The sequence below is a fragment of the Pongo abelii genome, chromosome 14 (assembly GCF_028885655.2).
Source record: "Pongo abelii isolate AG06213 chromosome 14, NHGRI_mPonAbe1-v2.0_pri, whole genome shotgun sequence".
NCBI classification, from domain to species: domain Eukaryota; kingdom Metazoa; phylum Chordata; class Mammalia; order Primates; family Hominidae; genus Pongo; species Pongo abelii.
Window position 1 is genome coordinate 98,098,040 of NC_071999.2, and position 19,722 is coordinate 98,117,761.

The window sequence follows — 19,722 nt, forward strand, 5'->3', positions numbered from 1 at the left end:
AGGATGATCCCACAAATATATTCAAATGTATGAGAGGTGTTCAGGATTATTTGACATAGCAAAAGACTATTAAAACTGTTTTTCAGTGCTACACTAATGGTTAATTAAATGATGTAACATCTATACCACATAGAGATGAAAAATAATATTGTAGATGTATGTATAATAAAACAAAATAATAAAAAAGCTATGTTGTTGAGTGAGAAAAAAGCAAAAAGGATTAGGGAAGGTATATATAATGAGTTGCTGCACAGTTAGCTGAAGAGTATTAACATACAAAGAGTGAGTGAAAGATGAAAATCTAGGCCAGGGGACTTAAAATAAGTAAGCATAAAAATAGGAAGGAAGTAAAAGGAGAATTAGATACTATTAGTGACATAAAAGTGGGTTTTAAGAAGGAGAAAGTGATAAATGGTGCCAGATACCTCAGAGAGACCAGTCAAAGAAGAGCTGTAAAGTGTCCACAAGATTTAGTAATAGGAGACCAGTCATAGGTGGCTTTGATAATTGACATCCTAGGTAGTTTTCAGAATTATTCCATTAGAGTTCCTGGCTTTTCATTTTTTCAGCAACATAAGAAAGAGAAGAGCATCTGAGTCAGGGTAACCTTTACTCACAGACACATACTACTAACACAATATGGTATTAACATAAAATAAGTTTATTAATGAAAATGTTCAAATACAGAGCAATAATTCCCTAGGCTCTTATTATCCCATAGAAAGAGTTATGCTTGGGTTAGTACAACTGGACTAAGAGCAACATAAAAAGGACCCAAGGGGCCGGGCGCGGTGGCTCACGCCTGTAATCCCAGCACTTTGGGAGGCCGAGACGGGCGGATCACTAGGTCAGGAGATTGAGACCATCCTGGCGAACATGGTGAAACCCCGTCTCTACTAAAAATACAAAAAATTAGCCGGGCGTAGTGGCAGGCACCTGTAGTCCCAGCTACTTGGGAGGCTGAGGCAGGAGAATGGCGAGAACCTGGGAGGCGGAGCTTGCAGTGAGCCGAGATAGCGCCACTGCACTCCAGCCTGGGCGACAGAGCCAGACTCTGTCTCAAAAAAAAAAAAGAAAAAAAAAAAAAAAAAAGACCCAAGGGAGGAGGAAAAGTGAGCCTGACAACATCTAGGTGACAGTGTAGCAAGAGCTTCCTCGTCAAGTAAGTATCTTAGAAAGCAGAGGCTGATGCTGGAGAGCTGTATTTTTTCATTGAACTGACTCAGACTTGCTGAACTAGCTCTTTGCTGACTTCCTAAAAGAGGAAGGAACTAAAACTCCAGGACATCCACAATCGTCTCTCCAGGTTTACTCTACTATTCCTTGGAAGCTCATTAAATAGAATTCTCTCCAGACACTCGATTTGATGTCAAATTGCAGGATTTTCCACTGTGTAGTTCTGGAGTAGAATATTGATAAGGCCATTTGTAGCTTGGTCAAATGGCCAAACGGGGAGTGACATTTTCAAACTTATGATAAAGTTACGTTACTACCTACTGTCTAGGGATGACATGGATGATCTGAGGGGCTGCCATTTCATATTCCTAATTGGAATACAGGGAATTATTCCTTAATTCCCTACCTACATCCTGAGGTCAATGTATTTGTGCCCAACCAGTCTTTCATCCTTCCTTGAGAATAAATCAGACACTCTGCTCTTTATTTGCAGTTATAAATTTCATAAACATTCGGTAGATTGCCAATTTGGCTTCATCAGCACTCACTGCTTAGATGAGCATGGTCAAATAACCACCGAAGTGAAAGTAAGTGTCCAACTTTATATTTCTAGATTTGTGCTCCACCTGAACAACATATTTGTCAAAGTAATTTCTCTTGAGTCAATTCTGAGTTGTTTTCGGTGGTCCTCATACCATGGTGAAGTTAAGTCAACATTGTTTTAGCAAGTATTATTGAGAAGTGATGGTTGCATTTTGTTGTTGTTATTACTATTCCATTATTATTCTGCATTGGCAGGTATTGTAGACTAGTTAAAAACTGAGTATGTGACTAAATTGTTTTATCTGTTTCTATAATCATCATTCAATCTGGCTCAATAATAAAAGAGCACACCGTGGAGATGAACACATCTGATGGCATGCTACATCTGTCCACCATGATGATAACCTGCTGACAACCAATGGCATTGAGTAGAACTTTGGGCTATATAGTCCCTGATCTGCACTTCAAGTGGTACTCTTGATTGTAGAGCACATCATCCTAAGGTCTAATTAGGGTTGTACTACAAAGAGCACGCTCACGTGGACAACTCCTATGCGTAACATAAATATTGAATTTATGATTAAGTCATCGTAGTTGTTTTCATGAGAGGGCTTTCTTTTAATACTAGTTATTTTTGTGGTGTGTAGTTGTATCTAGCTGTAGTTTTAATGTGCATTTCCCTGGTAACTAATGTGTACCTTAGTAATTTCAATATTTTCTTTTGTAAAGTGTTAGTTTAGTGTTGTTTTTTAGCCTTATTTTCTATTTCATTAAAAAGCCTAAACATTATTTAACATTTGACCATTTTTATTTATCTTGGCAGTACTGACTTCAGGTTCTCTGTGAACAGAGAACATATTCTCTGTGATTTTAATAATTTGGAATTTTTGAGATTTGCTTTATGGTGTAAAATATAATCTACCTTGGTAAATGTTCAAGTGTGCACCTAAAAGAATGTGTGTCATGCACTTATTTGCACAGCTTCAAAGATGACAAATTAAGCCAAATTGACGAATTGTACATTCTGTCGTTAGTGATACTTTGTATGTTTTTTCTAATTAGAAAGTTATGGTAAATTATTCAGCTATGATTATGCATTTGTCTAAGTTTACATTTACTTTTTTCAACTTTTGTCTTTTATATTTTGAAGATATATTATTTGTAGTATGCACATTCAGGATTACTTTATGTTTTTGTTAAACTGCCCCTTTTATCATTATAAAGAGGCCAATTTATTTCTTGTAATATTTTGCCTTAAAGTCTGCTTTGACTGGTATTGACATAGTAACTTTCCTTGCTTAATGTTTGCTTGGTATATGTTTTCTCATCATTTACTTTTATGTGTCTTATGTTCTTATATCTGATGTTTGTCTGTGTAATAAAATTAGCATTTTTTTTTTTTTTTTTTTTTACTAGTGTGACAATCTTTGCCTTTTGATTATTTGGTTCACTTTGATTTTTTAAATCTGCTGTTTTGTTTGGTTTAAAGTCTATCATCTTTCTATTTGTTTTTTGCTTGTTTCATCTGCTCTTTTATTTCTTATTTATCATTTCTTGGCGTTTATTGCACTAATTATTTTTATAATTGATTTTGTTCTTTAAAATTGACTTTTCAGTTACACATGTTTATTCATTTTGTAGTTAAACTTGTTTTCAATGTACCTTCTTGATTTGTTGTAGCCTATTTTAAGATAGCACTTTTATTACCTCTCAAACAATCCAAGAAACTTTCTACCACTTAACTTTACTTTCTTATCCCTTCAGCCTTTTGTGCTATTTTGTCATATATTTTATTTCTACATATGTTATAAACCCTACAGGGGAAGCACAGCTTGCAATGACTAAAAAAACACCACATAGTATAACTTCTTCAAGATAACTGGTAAAGTTGCATTCTAAAAATTCTTAGGGGATACATGCAAAAAAGATGAAAACCAAAATACTCAGTGCCACTTTTCAGTGTAGTCATAGGCATCCAGGACTCTGATCCCAGCCAACTTCTCAATTGTAAAGATGAAATTTACTACACTAGTAGTCAAAAAGTTTATATATATATATATATATAAATTTATTTGTAGCCAATACTTTTTTTTTTTTTTTTTTTTTTTTTTTGAGACGGAGTCTCACTCTGTCACCCAGGCTGGAGTGCAGTGGCCTGGTCTCGGCTCACTGCAAGCTCTGCCTCCCGGGTTCACACCATTCTCCTGCCTCAGTCTCCCGAATAGCTAGGACTACAGGCGCCCTCCACCACGCCTGGCTAATTTTTTGTATTTTTAGTAGAGACGGGGTTTCATCGTGTTAGTTAGGATGGTCTCGATCTCCTGGCCTCGTGATCTGCCCACCTCTGCCTCCCAAAGTGCTGGGATTACAGACGTCAGCCACCGCGCCCGGCCGCCAATACATTCTTTATTATTTTCTACTTTTTAAACACTTAAGTAACTTACTAGAAACTATGATTTAGATGAATCTTTTAGATGAAATTAATTTGTAAACTTTTCTGCATTTGTTTGTAGCTATTTCCTTTTCCCAGCTTTACATTTTCATATAGTTCAACCATATGTTTAAGTCCCAGACCTTCTACGCTCTGCAGCAAGCATGACATGACTCCTATAGTGAGCACCTCACTTATTTCAAATTTAAGAGTAGCTCTCTTACATTGTTTTCCCAACCATTACTTTGTATAACAGTAATTAGACATGTATATCATCTTCCTCACTAGACCTAAGTTCCTTAATGTCAGATCTTAAATATATTTTCTTTATATGTTCTCAGTGAAATATTTTCTTTTATATTCTCTATGAAAACACAGAATAGTCAGCTGAAACATGGACATAGCCTTCATGGTATATGTTAGTAAAAACATTGGTATTTCTACAGCATGTTTAAGCCAGAGCTAATTTTGAAGCCTCTGCTTTGCCAATGGATTCTTGTGTAGATAGTTACAAGGTGACTGTGGATGAATGCTTCATTAAGCAGTGGGAGTTTTGAGCCAGGGGCAATATATCAGGGATTAATTGTCAGTTGGTAAGCAAATTAGATAACAATCAAGGTTACACAAAGATTACACTGTCTTAAGAATAAATGTTAGCCGGGACGGCATAAATGAACTGATAATCAGGTAGGAAGACACTATGGCAAGGAATGTGTTTCCTTAAACAACTTTTAAAACTAACAGAATTTTAATAAGATATTACCCCCGGTCAATAAAATTCTACTGAAAAATAATGAGACCTGCAAGGGTGATGGTTGCAATTCTGCAGGCACCCACGGAGACTCTGCAGGAGGCCTGCACATGCTTCTTCCCTGCGTCTCCTACTATTTACAAACATAATGAAAATGAAAATGAATATGCTGCTTGACTGCTACTCCAACAGCAAGGACTGTGAGAAGAATATTGTTTTAGTTTGTCTGTCAGGGTGACCTTTATGAATTTCACCGTTGCTAGAAAACTCAGGCTGATTGGACAAAGTTCTCATTTCTTTAAGAAAGATTTGAAAGTTCACAGGAACTACTTTTAAAGTTACTTGTTGGAGAAGGGTTGCTTTTTTATTTGCATTTAGTTCACTTTGTTTTTATATTAAAGCCTATGATTAATTTATGTTTTTGACAAATGAAAATGAATAAAGGGAGATTGAGTATAACTTCTCAGTAATTGCTAAATGAAATTTGGGAATTGTCAGTCCATGTATTGCTTTGATCTTTTATGTGACCAGTAGGAATCACTTAGCCACTCTCTAGATTTCACAATAGTATATAAATACTATATATAGTATTTATATTATATTATATATAATACTATTTATATATATACTATTATGTATAAATACTATATATAGTATTTATATTATATATAAATATACTATATATAATTATATATATTATTATGTATTATATATTTAATATATATTTACTTATATATAGTCATACTATGTAGTATATATAAACATACTATATATTATAGTAATTATTATAGTAAATATATATAATATAGTGATAATTACATGTAATTATATATTATATAAAAATATACTATATATAGTATTTATATATAAATATATATATGAGGAATACTACATATAGTATTCTTCATAATACTATATAAACCAGGTCTCAGAAGCTTTTAGGTACATATTTTTAATGCCATTATTATGGTAGCACTTGAAAGAGAGGCAGAAGCCTTCACATTTCAACCCAAGATCAAACATTGCTTTTTCTCTGAAATAAAGATTACAGATGCATCAGGTTTTCTACACATGAAATGAACATGTGGTATGAATTGTTATGAAAATCCTTGTATATGAGAAAGCCAGAAAGTCAAGGAGACGCAGAGAGAAAATTCAGAATTGTTCTGGGTTGGAATTCTGGCTTTCTTTAAAGATCCCTGCATATGGAAGTCAGGAAGCTTCGCGGCATGAAGTCTTTGATCCAAAACACTCTTTTGACTTTTCAGAAAGGCCTTCAGACACTTAAACCTATTAACTACACAGGATTCTAAGTATCCAGATGAGCTGATCTCAGACAAAAGCAGATTAGGAACAGCAATCTGGAAGACCAGTGCTGTGAAAGGCAGGCTGTTGGCAGCAGAGCAGCCATCTGATATGATGCTAAGAAAGACAAATCAAACCTCCTGTATGCCAAGCTAGCGCAATTTCTGATTGGTCACGATCTTAACTATCATGGAAATTTAAGATTTGTATTATGGGGAAATAAACCTGGGCCCATAAACAGTAATTCATTTTAGAGACCCATTTTCCATCAAGCTTTAAGGTCTGTTATCTGGAAATTTGTTATGTGGAATACTCTAATGATACTGAAATGATGGTTGCCTTCCTTGCTTGATTAGCATTTGGTCAAAACCTCAATTCTGGAGTGTTTTAGATTTGAAAGTCTCACATTGATTATCATGTTTGAAATCTGCAGTCATCCTGGGAGGCGGGCAGGGCAAGTATTATTATTTTAATTGTGTAGATAGAACACTAGAAACCCAGAATAATCAGTGGCTTTCTCATTTCACATAACAGTAAAAATACAAAACACAACAAAAAGCAAAAATGCAGTCAAGTCTCCTGTTTACTCCTCATTACCCTCCACTGAACCACATCCTTCATTTGGGAACCTGTTAGATTGGAGCCTCAATGGCCACACTCCTTCCTTCTGGGTAAGATGAGAAGTTCTTCCAGGCAGTTTTATAAAGTAGGTTTTTTACTGAGTTATTTTAGCATTATCATGTGTAAAGAAAAGTTAGAATTTGTTAAAGAAACATGATATAAACGAATTCAAATATAGTCTATGTTCTTTAGACTTCTGTTTCTAAATCCCGTATGATTCCTATTACTCTACACATGAATATGTGTAGATGAATATGATGGCCTTTGACTTATACTGCAATGTTGTAATCAAAAGAAGAAATTGAACTGATGCTACCTGCAAAAGACAATGCCAAGTTTTATGTAAAATAATCTCATACTTACAAATGAATGGCTCTTTAAAACTGTGTAACCAATGCTAAAACATTGAGATGTGTTTTCAATGAATGTATGGTTATTGCTTTGGTGTAAAATCTTGCATTCAAGGATTACACACAAATTGAGTGCCTTTGAGTACTGTTATATGATAGGTACTAGAAATAGTCAGGTAAATATAAAAGGCATGCCATCTCTCAGAACTTTGAATCACAGTGTTCTGGTTCAATAAGCAAGTGTTTCAACAACGATTACAAACGTATAATAGCATGCAATTACTACTTTGCAAGAATTGTATTATCACCAATACACAATCATTACTATGAATGCTACACAAATATTATTGGTATACTTTATTAAAATAAAATTTGTATACATATTAAATATACACTTGTTATTACTATAATAACCCATATATTGAATTGCATTAAAAGTGGACGCCAAAGAAAATGTGAGGGTAAGTGAAGAGAATTAAAAAAAAAACTTCACCTTTTTTGCTTTGTGTGACACATAAAGTTAAAACCTGAATGATACATATTCATAACTATAGTAATTTTAAAATAGCTCAGCAATAAACAGCATTTCTTTTTTCACAGAGATATGAAGATAACCTCAGAGTTCCCATCTATGCTATAACTATATAAATAACAATATATTGGTATTGTGATTTTTAGTGTTCTGGAATAAGTGTATTTTTATAGCTATTTTCACAACAGTTATACCACAGGGACTACAAGTTAAACTCTTTGGTTGCAAAAGTATTCACAATTCTTAAACTCAAGTAAAAGTGAGCAAAATGTCAGGAGAGACAATTTTGTGTCTTTAAAGTATCAGTGATCTGGGCTTGAAACAACCCAAAGATTCTCTGGCCATGTGACAAGTAGATAATTTAATCCTATTTTCTAAACCTCAGTTTTCTCATTGGTACAGGGGTGGCTGTGAGGACTGAGAGTGGTATGTATGTAAAAATTGCAGCGTGATGCCTGGAACATAGTAAGCACTCAGGAAATGGTAACACCAAGACAAAGGCATGTAAAGTAGGAGATTGGTTTTCTTTTTTCTCTTGAAGATTTGTATTACCTAGTGATGTTGTTCTTATAATTAACTTGTAATATGTTTAATACATTTAAGAATATATTTTTGTATCTTGTTTTATACTGAGTTTTAGAGAATGGTGACTCAGTCAACAAGCACCGATGAGTTGATGCTGTGCACAGTGTATCATGTGCAGCACTGTACAGAGATGAAGGGGCTTGTACATTGCTCACACAGTCAGAAAACTGTCACCAGGAGGCATTTTTCTTACAGATCAGAAATGCAGATGTTTCCACTAGGGGTAAATGTTAGAACAAAATAAAAGAATAGACATAGATACAGCTATTGCAAATAAATGCATGATTTAAAATTCAAACCTCTCACTTATCAAGTGGTATTCATGAATTAATTAGATCTCCCCCAAGTGTAGTTTACTTAATAAGAATTGTGTTTACCAAAATTATGGTAGTCTCATTCACTGTAGAGCTATGGTTATTAAAAATGGTAGAGGAAAAAGTGTGCTTTTGGGAAGGCAAATTTCACACACCTAAGTTGTGTGTGCATTCATAGCAAAAGCAATGGCACCAGCCCGAGGACACATTAGTCGATGGCAACTCAGCCTAATGAAGACACAACTATGATGATCATACACAATGGCTTCCACTTGCTATTTACCTCATAGAATCATTGTGTTTATAAATTTCACTTACCAGCTTTCACAGCCCTCCTTGTAATTGTGTTTGGCAGTTTCCTCATGTCTAAAGTGAAAGGACTAAATGAAAGAATTTCTACAGTTTGATGACTCTGTCTTGCAAGAAAGATTGCAGTTTCTTTGCTATCAGAGACATAATGTTTTATTTATCTTTGCATATTTCATAATGCTCAGTAAATGATAAATAAATGACATTTAAAATATATATTATTTTCCTTCTGAATGGTAGTTGTACATACTTACTAGTACTATCTTTCCTATGGGCTCATTTGAATGAGTGGGTACTAGCTTTAATATTTTCATAAAGTGCAAAGCCAGAGATAAAAGACAAAGGGATAAAGAAAGAATTTTTTTTCTCTCTCTCTACATACACACACACACACACACACACACACACACACACACATTTTCCCTTAAACATCAAGTTGTAGAACTGGTGTGTGTGTGTTTACAGACTTTTTTTGAATTCCAGAAAGAATTATACTGTAAACATTTTTTAATAGGAAACATACTGTAAATAAAAATACAAATGAGCTGGATAAAATGTTCTTTCTGGTTAGAATTGGTTCATGAATTCTATTTTTTGTCTTCATGCTCTGTAACTGGAACACAGGATAGTTAACCAGATAGTTAATTTCTCTGCATCTTAGGTTTCCTGCAAAATCATGCTAAATTTTTATAAACATTGGTGTGTTGTTAGGAAATATGCTTTTTATTTCCAAATAAAAAATGTATTATTGATTTATATTCACACACGCAGTTAATGTGTTTATGATGTACACACACATATATATAATTTTATGGTACATGTTAGGATAAAATCTAAGGACTATATTTCTTTTTATTTTTTAATTTATTTTTTGAGACAGGGCCTTGCTCTGTTGCTCAGGCTTGTGTGTGTAGTAGTGGTCATAGGTTACTGCAACCTTGAACTCCTGGGCCCAAGTGATCCTCCTGCCTCCCAAGTAGCAGGGACTATAGGTGCACAAGACTATTCCTGGCTAATTTTTTAAAACTTTTTCTAGAGAGAGGATCTCGCTCTATTGCTCAGGCTGGTCTCCAGCTCCTGGCCTCAATCCATCCTCCCACCTCAGCCTCCAAAAATACTGGGATTATAGGTGCAAGCCACCATGCTGGGTCTAAGGGTTATAGTTATTATTCTCCCATTAGCCAGTGGAAATCATAACCATTCTTTAAAGAGCTAATCAGTTTATTATGAAAAATAAATTTAGAAATTTAGACTTTAAACATTTGTATGAAGCTATTTACTTTTTTTTTGTTTTGTTTTGAGATGGAGTCTCGCTCTGTCGTCCAGGCTGGAGTGCAGTGGTGTGATCTTGGCTCACTGCAACATTTGCCTTCCAGATTCAAGTGATTCTCCTGCCTCCGCCTTCCAAGTAGCTGGGACTGCAGGCATCAGCCACTATGCCCGGCTAATTTTTGTATTTTTAGTAGAGATGGAGTTTCACTGTGTTGGCCAGGCTTGTTTTGAACACCCGACCTCATGATCTGCCCACCTCAGCCTCCCAAAGTTCTGGGATTACAGGTATGAGCCACCATGCCTGGCTAAAGCTATTTACTTTTTAGGAAAATTCAGTGCAATTACATATATATAAACCTCAATAAACATGCCACTGCTTGTTCAATGGTAACTACAGTAATATTTGCAAAACAGAAGACTCCTGATTGTAGTTCTAGGGAACTGTTTCATTCATGGTCACTTGAAAAGGAAAAGTTATCTCCACTTGTAGGAAAAAAATAAGATAGTTGTAACACAAAGGAACAGAGTTAACTGATATCAATCCATTTTAAACGAATGTGTCATTCTTAGTAAATTGTGTGTCATTTCTCTTAGTAAATTTCAAAATTTTCTGTAAAATAACTGGTGCTGATTATTTGCACTCTCTCTGAGACAGACACATATTGTTCATGTACCTTTGTTCTTTGCAGTTTGAGCTAAAATATATATTTGAAGTGAACAGTTTTTGCTAAAGAACACAGCTCTGTTGGATGCCTTTATTTCTACCTTTGAATTATATTCAACCTCCCTTCCTCAGGCTTTTCAGGCTTCAAATCCTTCTTTTAATTTTAATTCAAATGAGCAAACTGCAATTCTACACTTTAAAATATATCACGTTATGTTTACCCTCATAACTTGAAACTACATATACCTTTTTTTTCCTCCAGAAATCAGCCCTGAATTGTGGTTCTTTTTTTGGTTTCCTCCATGATAATTTGAGAATGCTGATTTGAAAGGGAGAATATAATACTAAAAATTTTGTATGAGCTCATGTGAAGCAGTAAGACAACAGAATGATAATTTCATTCAAACTTATCCAAGTGTCAACAGAAACACGTTTTGTCAGATGAATTGTCATGTAATTGTGGTAAGTTCCAGGTTGAATGTGTGTGTCTGTGTGTGTGCGCACACTCACATACACACATTAAGGCTGTTTCAGGCTTTATTCAATATCCACACTGAACATTTTTTTCATGAAAATGAAATACTCTTTTTTATAGGTGAAAGACCGATTCCTTTCTCATTTATTGAATCTCAAAATATCTCATATGTCTAGTGGTAAGTCTTCATTCCTGTTATTTGAGAGTGTCAGTTGTAGTGCAGAACCTCAGCTATCCAGTCACCTTAGCTTTAAGCTAGAAAATAAGAAAATGATCAGGGTGTCTGTGACAATAATATATAATGTGACAGTTGATACAGTACAAAGTCCAAGAGCACTCAGAGATGTGCAGAGAAAGTAAGCCAATTTAATAAAAGGGGACAAAGAATTGCAATGACATAAATCCCAAAAGCAATTTTATAGTCAGTATGCTGTTTACACAGAAACCAGGGAACTGCCTAAAGTTGAGATGTTTTACTGAATCTTTGAACAGTATATGCCACTTTGGCTCTATTGCCAAGATGTTGCCCAGGTATTAGTGGTGGGTTCAGAGGAATACAAGTAAGAAAAGGCCAGTCTTCGAAGAGGAAAACTGCAAGTGAATATGCTTGTATATCCTAAAGGAGAGAAAGCTTTATCAAGTGAGCTAGCTCCGAAAAGGAAAATTTTTATTATAACATCTAACACATGCACTTACCCCCTTCATTTTGTTTATCCATAATTGTGCCTGACACATTACTAATGCATCATCTAAGCTACAAATATATATGTTGTTGAAGTCATCAAAGAAGCCTGTGTTGGGCCATCGCAGATTTTCCTTATATTCATTCAAAAGCCACCAAACTTTATAGAGTGCCTGTTACGTACTGAGATACGACAAAGAAGGAATCATACAGCTTTAAGTGAGAATTATCAATTGTTAATGATTCTTAATTAAACTTCGATCAGAGTCTTTTAATCATATCGATTCACCTAATGATCTATCATCAAGCCTACATTGTCTTATCTATTCCAAAAAATAAGTGAGTTGCTTTGTCTTGCCTGAATTCTGATGCATAGGGCCTTGCCTGTAGGATTTCTCTGAGATCACTAGAGCAGCAGAACAGGGTACTTAGCCTACTTCAGCTCACTACTTTCATTGTTAATTACAGGAAAGTCCTTTGTTACGATCTGTTATGGAATTTTGTCTGGCATCAACCCTGATCCCCATTTTAGCAACTATCTTCCTTATAATTAAAACAACAACAACAACAAAAATGAGACTACTCTGTGTCTTCTGCAATTTATTTTAATTCCAGTGGAACTTCAGATTTATGCATTTATTCACTTGTTTGTTGGCTTGTTTGTTTATTTGACAATATTTTTACCTGAAAAATTATCTTCTTTTAAATGACTTGATTGACTTTGCAATTTCCTTATCAATTTTGAATTTTTTAAATTATTTTTTATTATTGACTGGCTATCTTCTGAAGTCTGAAGATAGTTCTTCTAGACCAAACTTTAAAAAAGGTAAAAAAGTAAGAGTTAACTTTGGGGCTGAGATTGAAATATGCTTCTAACACTTACAGGCAGCAAGACACTTGTAAGTTAAACAAGATCTAAGTGCTTCTATTCTGTTCCCTTGTTGTAAAATGGGGAAAATAATAGCACTTTACCCACAGAATTGTGGTAAAATTTAAAGTTGATTCTTGTAAAGTGCTCAAAATAATGCCTCGAATATAGTAAACATTCAAAACTATTAGATAATTTTTTTTAGTAACAACATTAGGTACTAAACTCATGTTGTTTCTCTGTAAACAACTTAAAATCAATTTTATTGGTATTATCATTTTTATACATGTTAGCTCATTTGAAGTTATAAATCAATCAGTAAGATGATATACATCTGGGCCACTGGTATATATTTAACTTTTATCATGCATAAAATTCTCAACTTGTTCTACAGTTTCTGGTGCAATAAGGCATTTTAGGTCTCTGGTTGGAAGAGAGACACTGAACTTTGTGGTGAAGAACCTAGGTTCCATGTGAGACTGATGGGCTCTACCACCTGCTAGAGGCTTGCTCTTAGACAAGTGCATTACTATTCAGACTGAATTATGGGCATAGTACCCTCTTTGGGTTGTGGCACTTGAAGCCTTTTTAATCTCAAATGTTTTATTACATTTACAGACTCAGGGGCAGGAGGTAAGAATTCCATTTATTCTCCTTTAGATCATTCTTTGTTTTTTTGAGGACAAGGAAGAAAATCTTCACATCCTTGAGCTCTAGATATTGATGTGGTTTATGTGTTTGTGTAATTTAATGCTTGCTGGTCTATTTGGAGGCTGCTCTCCACGTTCTCACTTTTCCCTGCAGGAAAAGTATTAGATCAGTTATCTCCAGTAGGACTCCAACAGGGTTCAAGGTCTGGTTGCAAACATCTTCTCTCTAGCCCAGGTTATAGCTAAGATTTAAGAGCAAGGTGGCCATATTCTAGTTGCTACAATGCAAGAGAATCTATTTGTGCAGAAGAAAACAATACTCATAAGGCACAAAGAAACCTATTACATTATAGTCATTGGATATAGTAGAACGAGACTTTTATAAATATTTATTTCTGCAAATCCTACAGAACTAAGCTTTTAAAAGCAAAAATATTAAACATAACACATAGCAAAAAGTACAATAAACTAAAATATAGCTAAATTAATTGCCACAAAATATAAAGTTGTGTAACTGCCACTTAAGTCATGAACTAGAACACAGCAAGGACTTGAAAAAGCCCCCACTTTGTGTCCTCTTCAGATCCCTACCCCTCCCTCTAAGCTAATTCTGCTCTTACTTCTAACACTATAGTTTACTTTGATCTTTGTTAATTTTAAAACACTGTATAAGTGGAATCATGCACATTGTATTCTTTTTTGTCTGTCTCCTTTCATTGAACATTATGTTTCATTGAGTATTATGTTTATGTTTGGGATTCATCCATGTTGTAGTATGTAGAAATTGTATACATTTTTATTGTTATGTAGTATTGTATCATACAAATATAATACCACTTGTCTCTTCTATTAATTATATTACTATAATATAAAACATTATTATAAGTATCTTAATTATAATATATCCCATCTATTATTAATGTCCTTTTTTTTGTTTATATTAGGAATATGGGTGATACACACATTTCTTTATTTTTGGTACATGTGAAGACACATTTCTATGGAGTATAGCTGTAAGCATAAACATTGGTTCATAGAGTTGAATTTTTTTAAAGTAATTGTACTAACTCACAGAACCACCGGTATATATGATGGTTCTGTTTTGCCTCATGTCTTCACTGATATGTGGTACTGTCAATTTATCTATGATACTGGATGAGGAGCGATATCTCATTTTAAACATAATTTTTATTTCCTTGTCTTCTTACAAAGTGGAGCACTTCCTCACAAGTTTATTGTACATGTGTAATTCTTCTTTTGTACCATCCGTCTTCAACCCTAAAGCTTATTTTCCATCAGGTTTTCAGCCTTCTCTTTGTTGGTTTGTAGATACACTTTCCATTCCAGACCAGTTCCCTCTATTTGTTAAATGTGGTACAGATATCTTCTTCCATGATGATTTGCCATTACACTCTCCTCTTGGTTTTTGTTTGTTTGTTTAAGACAGAGTCTCACTCTGTCACCCAGACAGGAGTGCAGTGGCGTGATCTCGGCTCACTGCAACCTCCACCTCCCAGGTTCCAGCGATTCTCCTGCCTCAGCCTCCTAAATAGCTGGAATTACAGACGCAGGACACCATGCACAGCTAATTTTTTGTCTTTTTAGTAGAGACGGGGTTTCACCATGTTGGCCAGGTTGGTCTTGAACTCCTGACCTCAAATGATCTGCCCACCTCAGCCTCCCAAAGTGCTGGGATTACAGGCGTGAGCCACCACACCTGGCCCCTCTTGGTTGTTTTAATAAAGAGAAGTTTTAATTTGAATTTGCTCAAATGTAGTAATTTTCTTTATGGTTAAATTATTTATGCTATGTTTGGAAATAATTTCCCTAAAAATTCTAGAAATTCTTTCAAGGTCATGAAGTTATTCTTCCATATCATTTTCTAAAAGCTTTGTTTTACACTCACATTTATTTTTATAGTAGTTTATAAATAGTATAAGATAGCAAATATAATTGTTTTCCTATTGCCTAATCACAGTTTATTAGATATATGGATATTCAATTGCCCTATCACAATTTATTGAAAAGTTTTTTATTCCCTGTTGCTCTTCAGGACAAATGTCACAATTCACTTACTGCCCATGTAGGGCTGAATTTGCTTCTAGACTCAGCATTCCATTCCCTTCTTCTATTTTTCTCTGTCTGTACCAATACTATCCAGTACTAAATGCTGTAGGTATAGAATAACTTGTTACCTGATCCAACTCCTTCCACTTTGCTCTTCAAGATTATCTTGGCCTGATGGCATTCCTATATAACTTTCTGAAAACATGCCAATTTCACAAAGACAAACACGTACACACACCCTGTTAGAATCATGATGAATATCATATATAATTTCTGGATTAATTTTAAGAGAATCTGCATTTCATAATGTAAGACTTTCCAATCCATAAACATGACCTAGTCTCCTATTTATTGAGATCTTTAACTTCTTAATGTCATCCCAACCTCCACATCACTTTTCACCATAGAATAACCTGTTATTATAGATCCTGGATGATGATAAACACATTATCATAAATAAAATGGAACCCAATGTCTCTGCAAAGATACTATAATGAGAAAACTGAAAATGAGTGTGGCTTAATTGGCTTCCTAGTTCAAGAGTATGTTCTTTTCTTGTTACAGCAAAATGCAGTTTAATTTAATAAATGGTGTCTTTGCCAGGAGATGGCGAGTCAGTCTATGATTCACATTATGTAATGAGGGCTTATTATTTTTTGCTGGTCCTGGTATGAGAAAACCTAAACCATCCATCCAAGCCACACAGAACTGAGTTATATGACTGAACTGTCCATTCAAAAGGCCTTATTGACCTAATAGCACTGAATAGTTCAAAGATAGACGAACAGAATTTCCCTGAGTCTTTCTTACTAGAACTAGCAGAACTTCAGTAAGAAATATAATTCTAGCTCAATAGGCTTTGCAAATTTTAATGTTGGCCATGTTTAAATCCTTTCTCTTTAACCTGAACTTTACAGTCTATATCTCTGGCTATGGTTTGTAGTTGCATTTTTCTCTGTGGAATCAGCTTTCCTCTCTGAACAAAGAGAAATTTAATCTCATTTTATGAAGAACTCTATCTTCCTTAAGTGCATCAAAATAACCCTTTTTTTTTCTGTAATGCTATGAAACATACTCCAGTAAAGCTTAATGCAGGAAATTATCATTTAATCCCATATTGCCTAATTTCACATGGCCTCTAAACACATTCAAATTCAGAATGTGAGAAGGTAAAACTATCTCTTCAAAAGATGATGACCATAATTCCATTGTCAACTTCAACCTCAAGGATGGATAAATAGAAATATGGAATCATTTTGTTTAGGTATTCCCTATTTTGCTTAAAATTTTACTTCATTATATTTTGCTTAGTTGACTTGTTCACATATTGACTTTTCCCTTTGGGCTCAAAGGTGTTATTTACTTGGGGATATGGGATATTTTTCCATTTCAAATATATTAGATACAGACTCAAACCTTCACCAAGTAGCAAAATGAATACTCAAACAACATAATCAATAAATAGTCATTCTCTTTTATTCATTTGCTGTGAAAATCTCATGGCCACCTTATTCGAGTAATAATGACGTGTTTCTAGATGAACAATCTCATCATGTTTGTCAGAATTCACTTCTATTATTTTAATTATATTTTACATCTATGTATAAATGAAAATCCTAGTACCAAAAAATGTAGATGTAACTCCTGCACTATATTCTGTAGTGGCAACATTGGACACATAATTTTTCTAATTCCACTTTCTGCATCTGCAGATAATAAATTTTAAGGAGTTACTTTGAAAATTAAATGATAAAGTCCATGAATATATATAATAAACTGAAAAGTTCTGTATCTAAATATAAGTTATTTTTGCTGAATTGAAATCTGGCCAGTGATCTTTATAAAACAGGCTTAATTCTCAAGAGCTTGTATTCTTGAAGATGAAATCAGACTTAACATTTTCAAGAATGTAATCCATGAATGAAAATTGTAAAGATAATAATAACAACCATCTGTTTCAATCTGGGGGCTACCTGCTTGGGTACCCTACTCCTGGGTAGCCATTTTCATTTCTGTCGTCCCAAAATTTTTAACAGCATATGCTTAAACCAAAAGAGTGGTTTCTCAGAGACACTGAGCACAAACACGGTGTGCATATATTTTTTTATTAAAAAATAGTGCTATATTTGGATAGAGGAAAATAGAAACAAAAGATATTGTTACTATCCTTGTATTTTTGAGACTCAACTATTCTTCAGAAATAAATATATATCATTCTTATACCTTCAGGTTAGACATGTCTTCTAGAGTTTTGTCCAAACTGGAGTATATTATATTATAATTATATTACAATATAATAATGTCATTACTCATTAGTTTGCCTAAAATTATAGTCAATATTTGGAAGGTTGTGGGAATTTACAGTATTTTTGGTGACATTGTGTTTGTTTAGGCCTTAAATGACTTTAGATGTGGATGATTTTCCCAATAGAATGTTCAGTAATTCATTTTTCTTGAAACACAAACAGATATGCTGTCTGCGTGCCCTGTTGGATGGCCAGAATCCTCTGGGGAACACACTGATTGTAACTAAAGGCAGGCATTTAGCACATCCTCAGATGCTGGCAGGTAGCAGGCATAATAAGCTGTGGGATTTCTTGGTATTTAGCATGCCTCTGAAACTGAAAGGAACCATACCTTTTATAATTTCAGAACTTTAGCAATATAGAACACTATATGTAAGTCTAGGCAATGTTACACGCCATGCCATTTCAGAAGGGTTTCAGGCTATCCAAATCCTGTTCAGGCCACTGAGAAAGCTGGGTGTGGAGAACAGGTAACAGCCGCACAGTGTTGAGGCAAAATTAAGTGAAGAGATGGCCTTAGCTGTATTGGCTTTCACCATCCTGGCTCAGGGCCTGCCACAAACCGTACTTTAAGTAAGTATGTCTTCCTTGGATACCAAAGTGTCACTTCCATTTGATCATGTTCAGCATTGCAGTTCCAGAATAATAGGCATAGCATAGTTTGTTTAATCAAAGCAAAGACATTGAGGGTGAAGTTGTTATTACTATTTTATTAGTTATATTTATCCCCAGTGAAACATTCCTTGAATACACACAGGTGAGTTATTTGGAAAAGCAATTAACTTTGGGAAAATTAACTACTTAAATGCATATACTATGATTGGAAAAGGGATTTGTTTTTTTCATGTAAATTTTATTATGTGTTTTGGCTTTGTGCTAAATATCTGGTGCCAAGAGTTATTTGAAGGCCAATGCTGATCATTCAAAATGAGATTGCAGAGATATATCAGGATTCCATTATAAATTGAGCAATTTAAAAAAATGCTATTATTCTTACTTTTCCAAGTTTCTCTCTTGCCTACTTTTGGACAGAGTTACCACAATCCACTAGATAACATAAGTAGAGCATGTATGATGATATTAGTACTGGAATGCTGAGGGATCAATTTACACTAATTTTTAATTGAAAAAAATGGCCATGTAGTAATTGAAAGCAAAAGCATTTAATACTGGATATTGAAGAAATTTAATTTAAATGTAAAAAGTATTGTAAAAGTTAAATTGTATTCCATTCCATTTTATTTTTTGTGTCCACAAGAAAAATATTTTGATGAAGGTATACATTTTTAAAAAACAATCACTTTTTTTATTGCAATAAAGAGCACTGAGAGAAGCATATTAGATACAGCAAAAGAAAATATTAGTGAATTTGAAGGCATATTACACTACTTACTTTACTGGAATTCTCATTTTTTTTAGTTTTGACATCTGTTTTATATTTTTGTGCCATTTGGAATGTAGGTCAAAAATTCTTGCATCGTGAAAGACATTAAATAACATTCCAAAATGAATTGTGGAAAATAAAGAGTAAGCCTTTCTGTGCCTGTACATCTGCTGTCCTCCCTACAATTTCTAGCACTGACGTGAGAGGCGGTAATTTTTCTTTTTGTTTCCTTTTGTTTACCTCTCTCTCTGTCTGTTTTCTGAATACTTTGGAACAACTGACAAAAATCTGATCTGGTTGCTCTGAAGGACTTACAGATAGGGAATACCTACATATACCTAAGGACACAGGCAAGGAAAGGTTAAAAAAGAATGCTTCCATATGGGGAGAACAAAGAGCTTTGTTAAATTGTATTACAAAAAGCATATTAACTGTCA

General features: G+C 34.3%; 1 protein-coding gene across 5 annotated transcripts in view; it reads left to right on the forward strand.

Annotated features, from left to right (window-relative positions):
• The window catches only part of GPC5 (glypican 5), a 1,453,242-nt gene that overhangs the window by 587,430 nt on the left and 846,090 nt on the right, over positions 1 to 19,722 (forward strand). Inside the window, exon 7 of one of the 5 annotated variants that reach the window (XM_063714994.1) lies at positions 2,064 to 3,130. The exons of the other annotated variants lie outside the window; for them this stretch is intronic. Coding sequence (XP_063571064.1) covers positions 2,064 to 2,081 — 18 coding nt within the window. The 3' untranslated portion in view covers positions 2,082 to 3,130. Of the gene's footprint in view, positions 1 to 2,063; positions 3,131 to 19,722 lie in introns of those variants that run through there. 5 annotated transcript variants of the gene reach the window in all.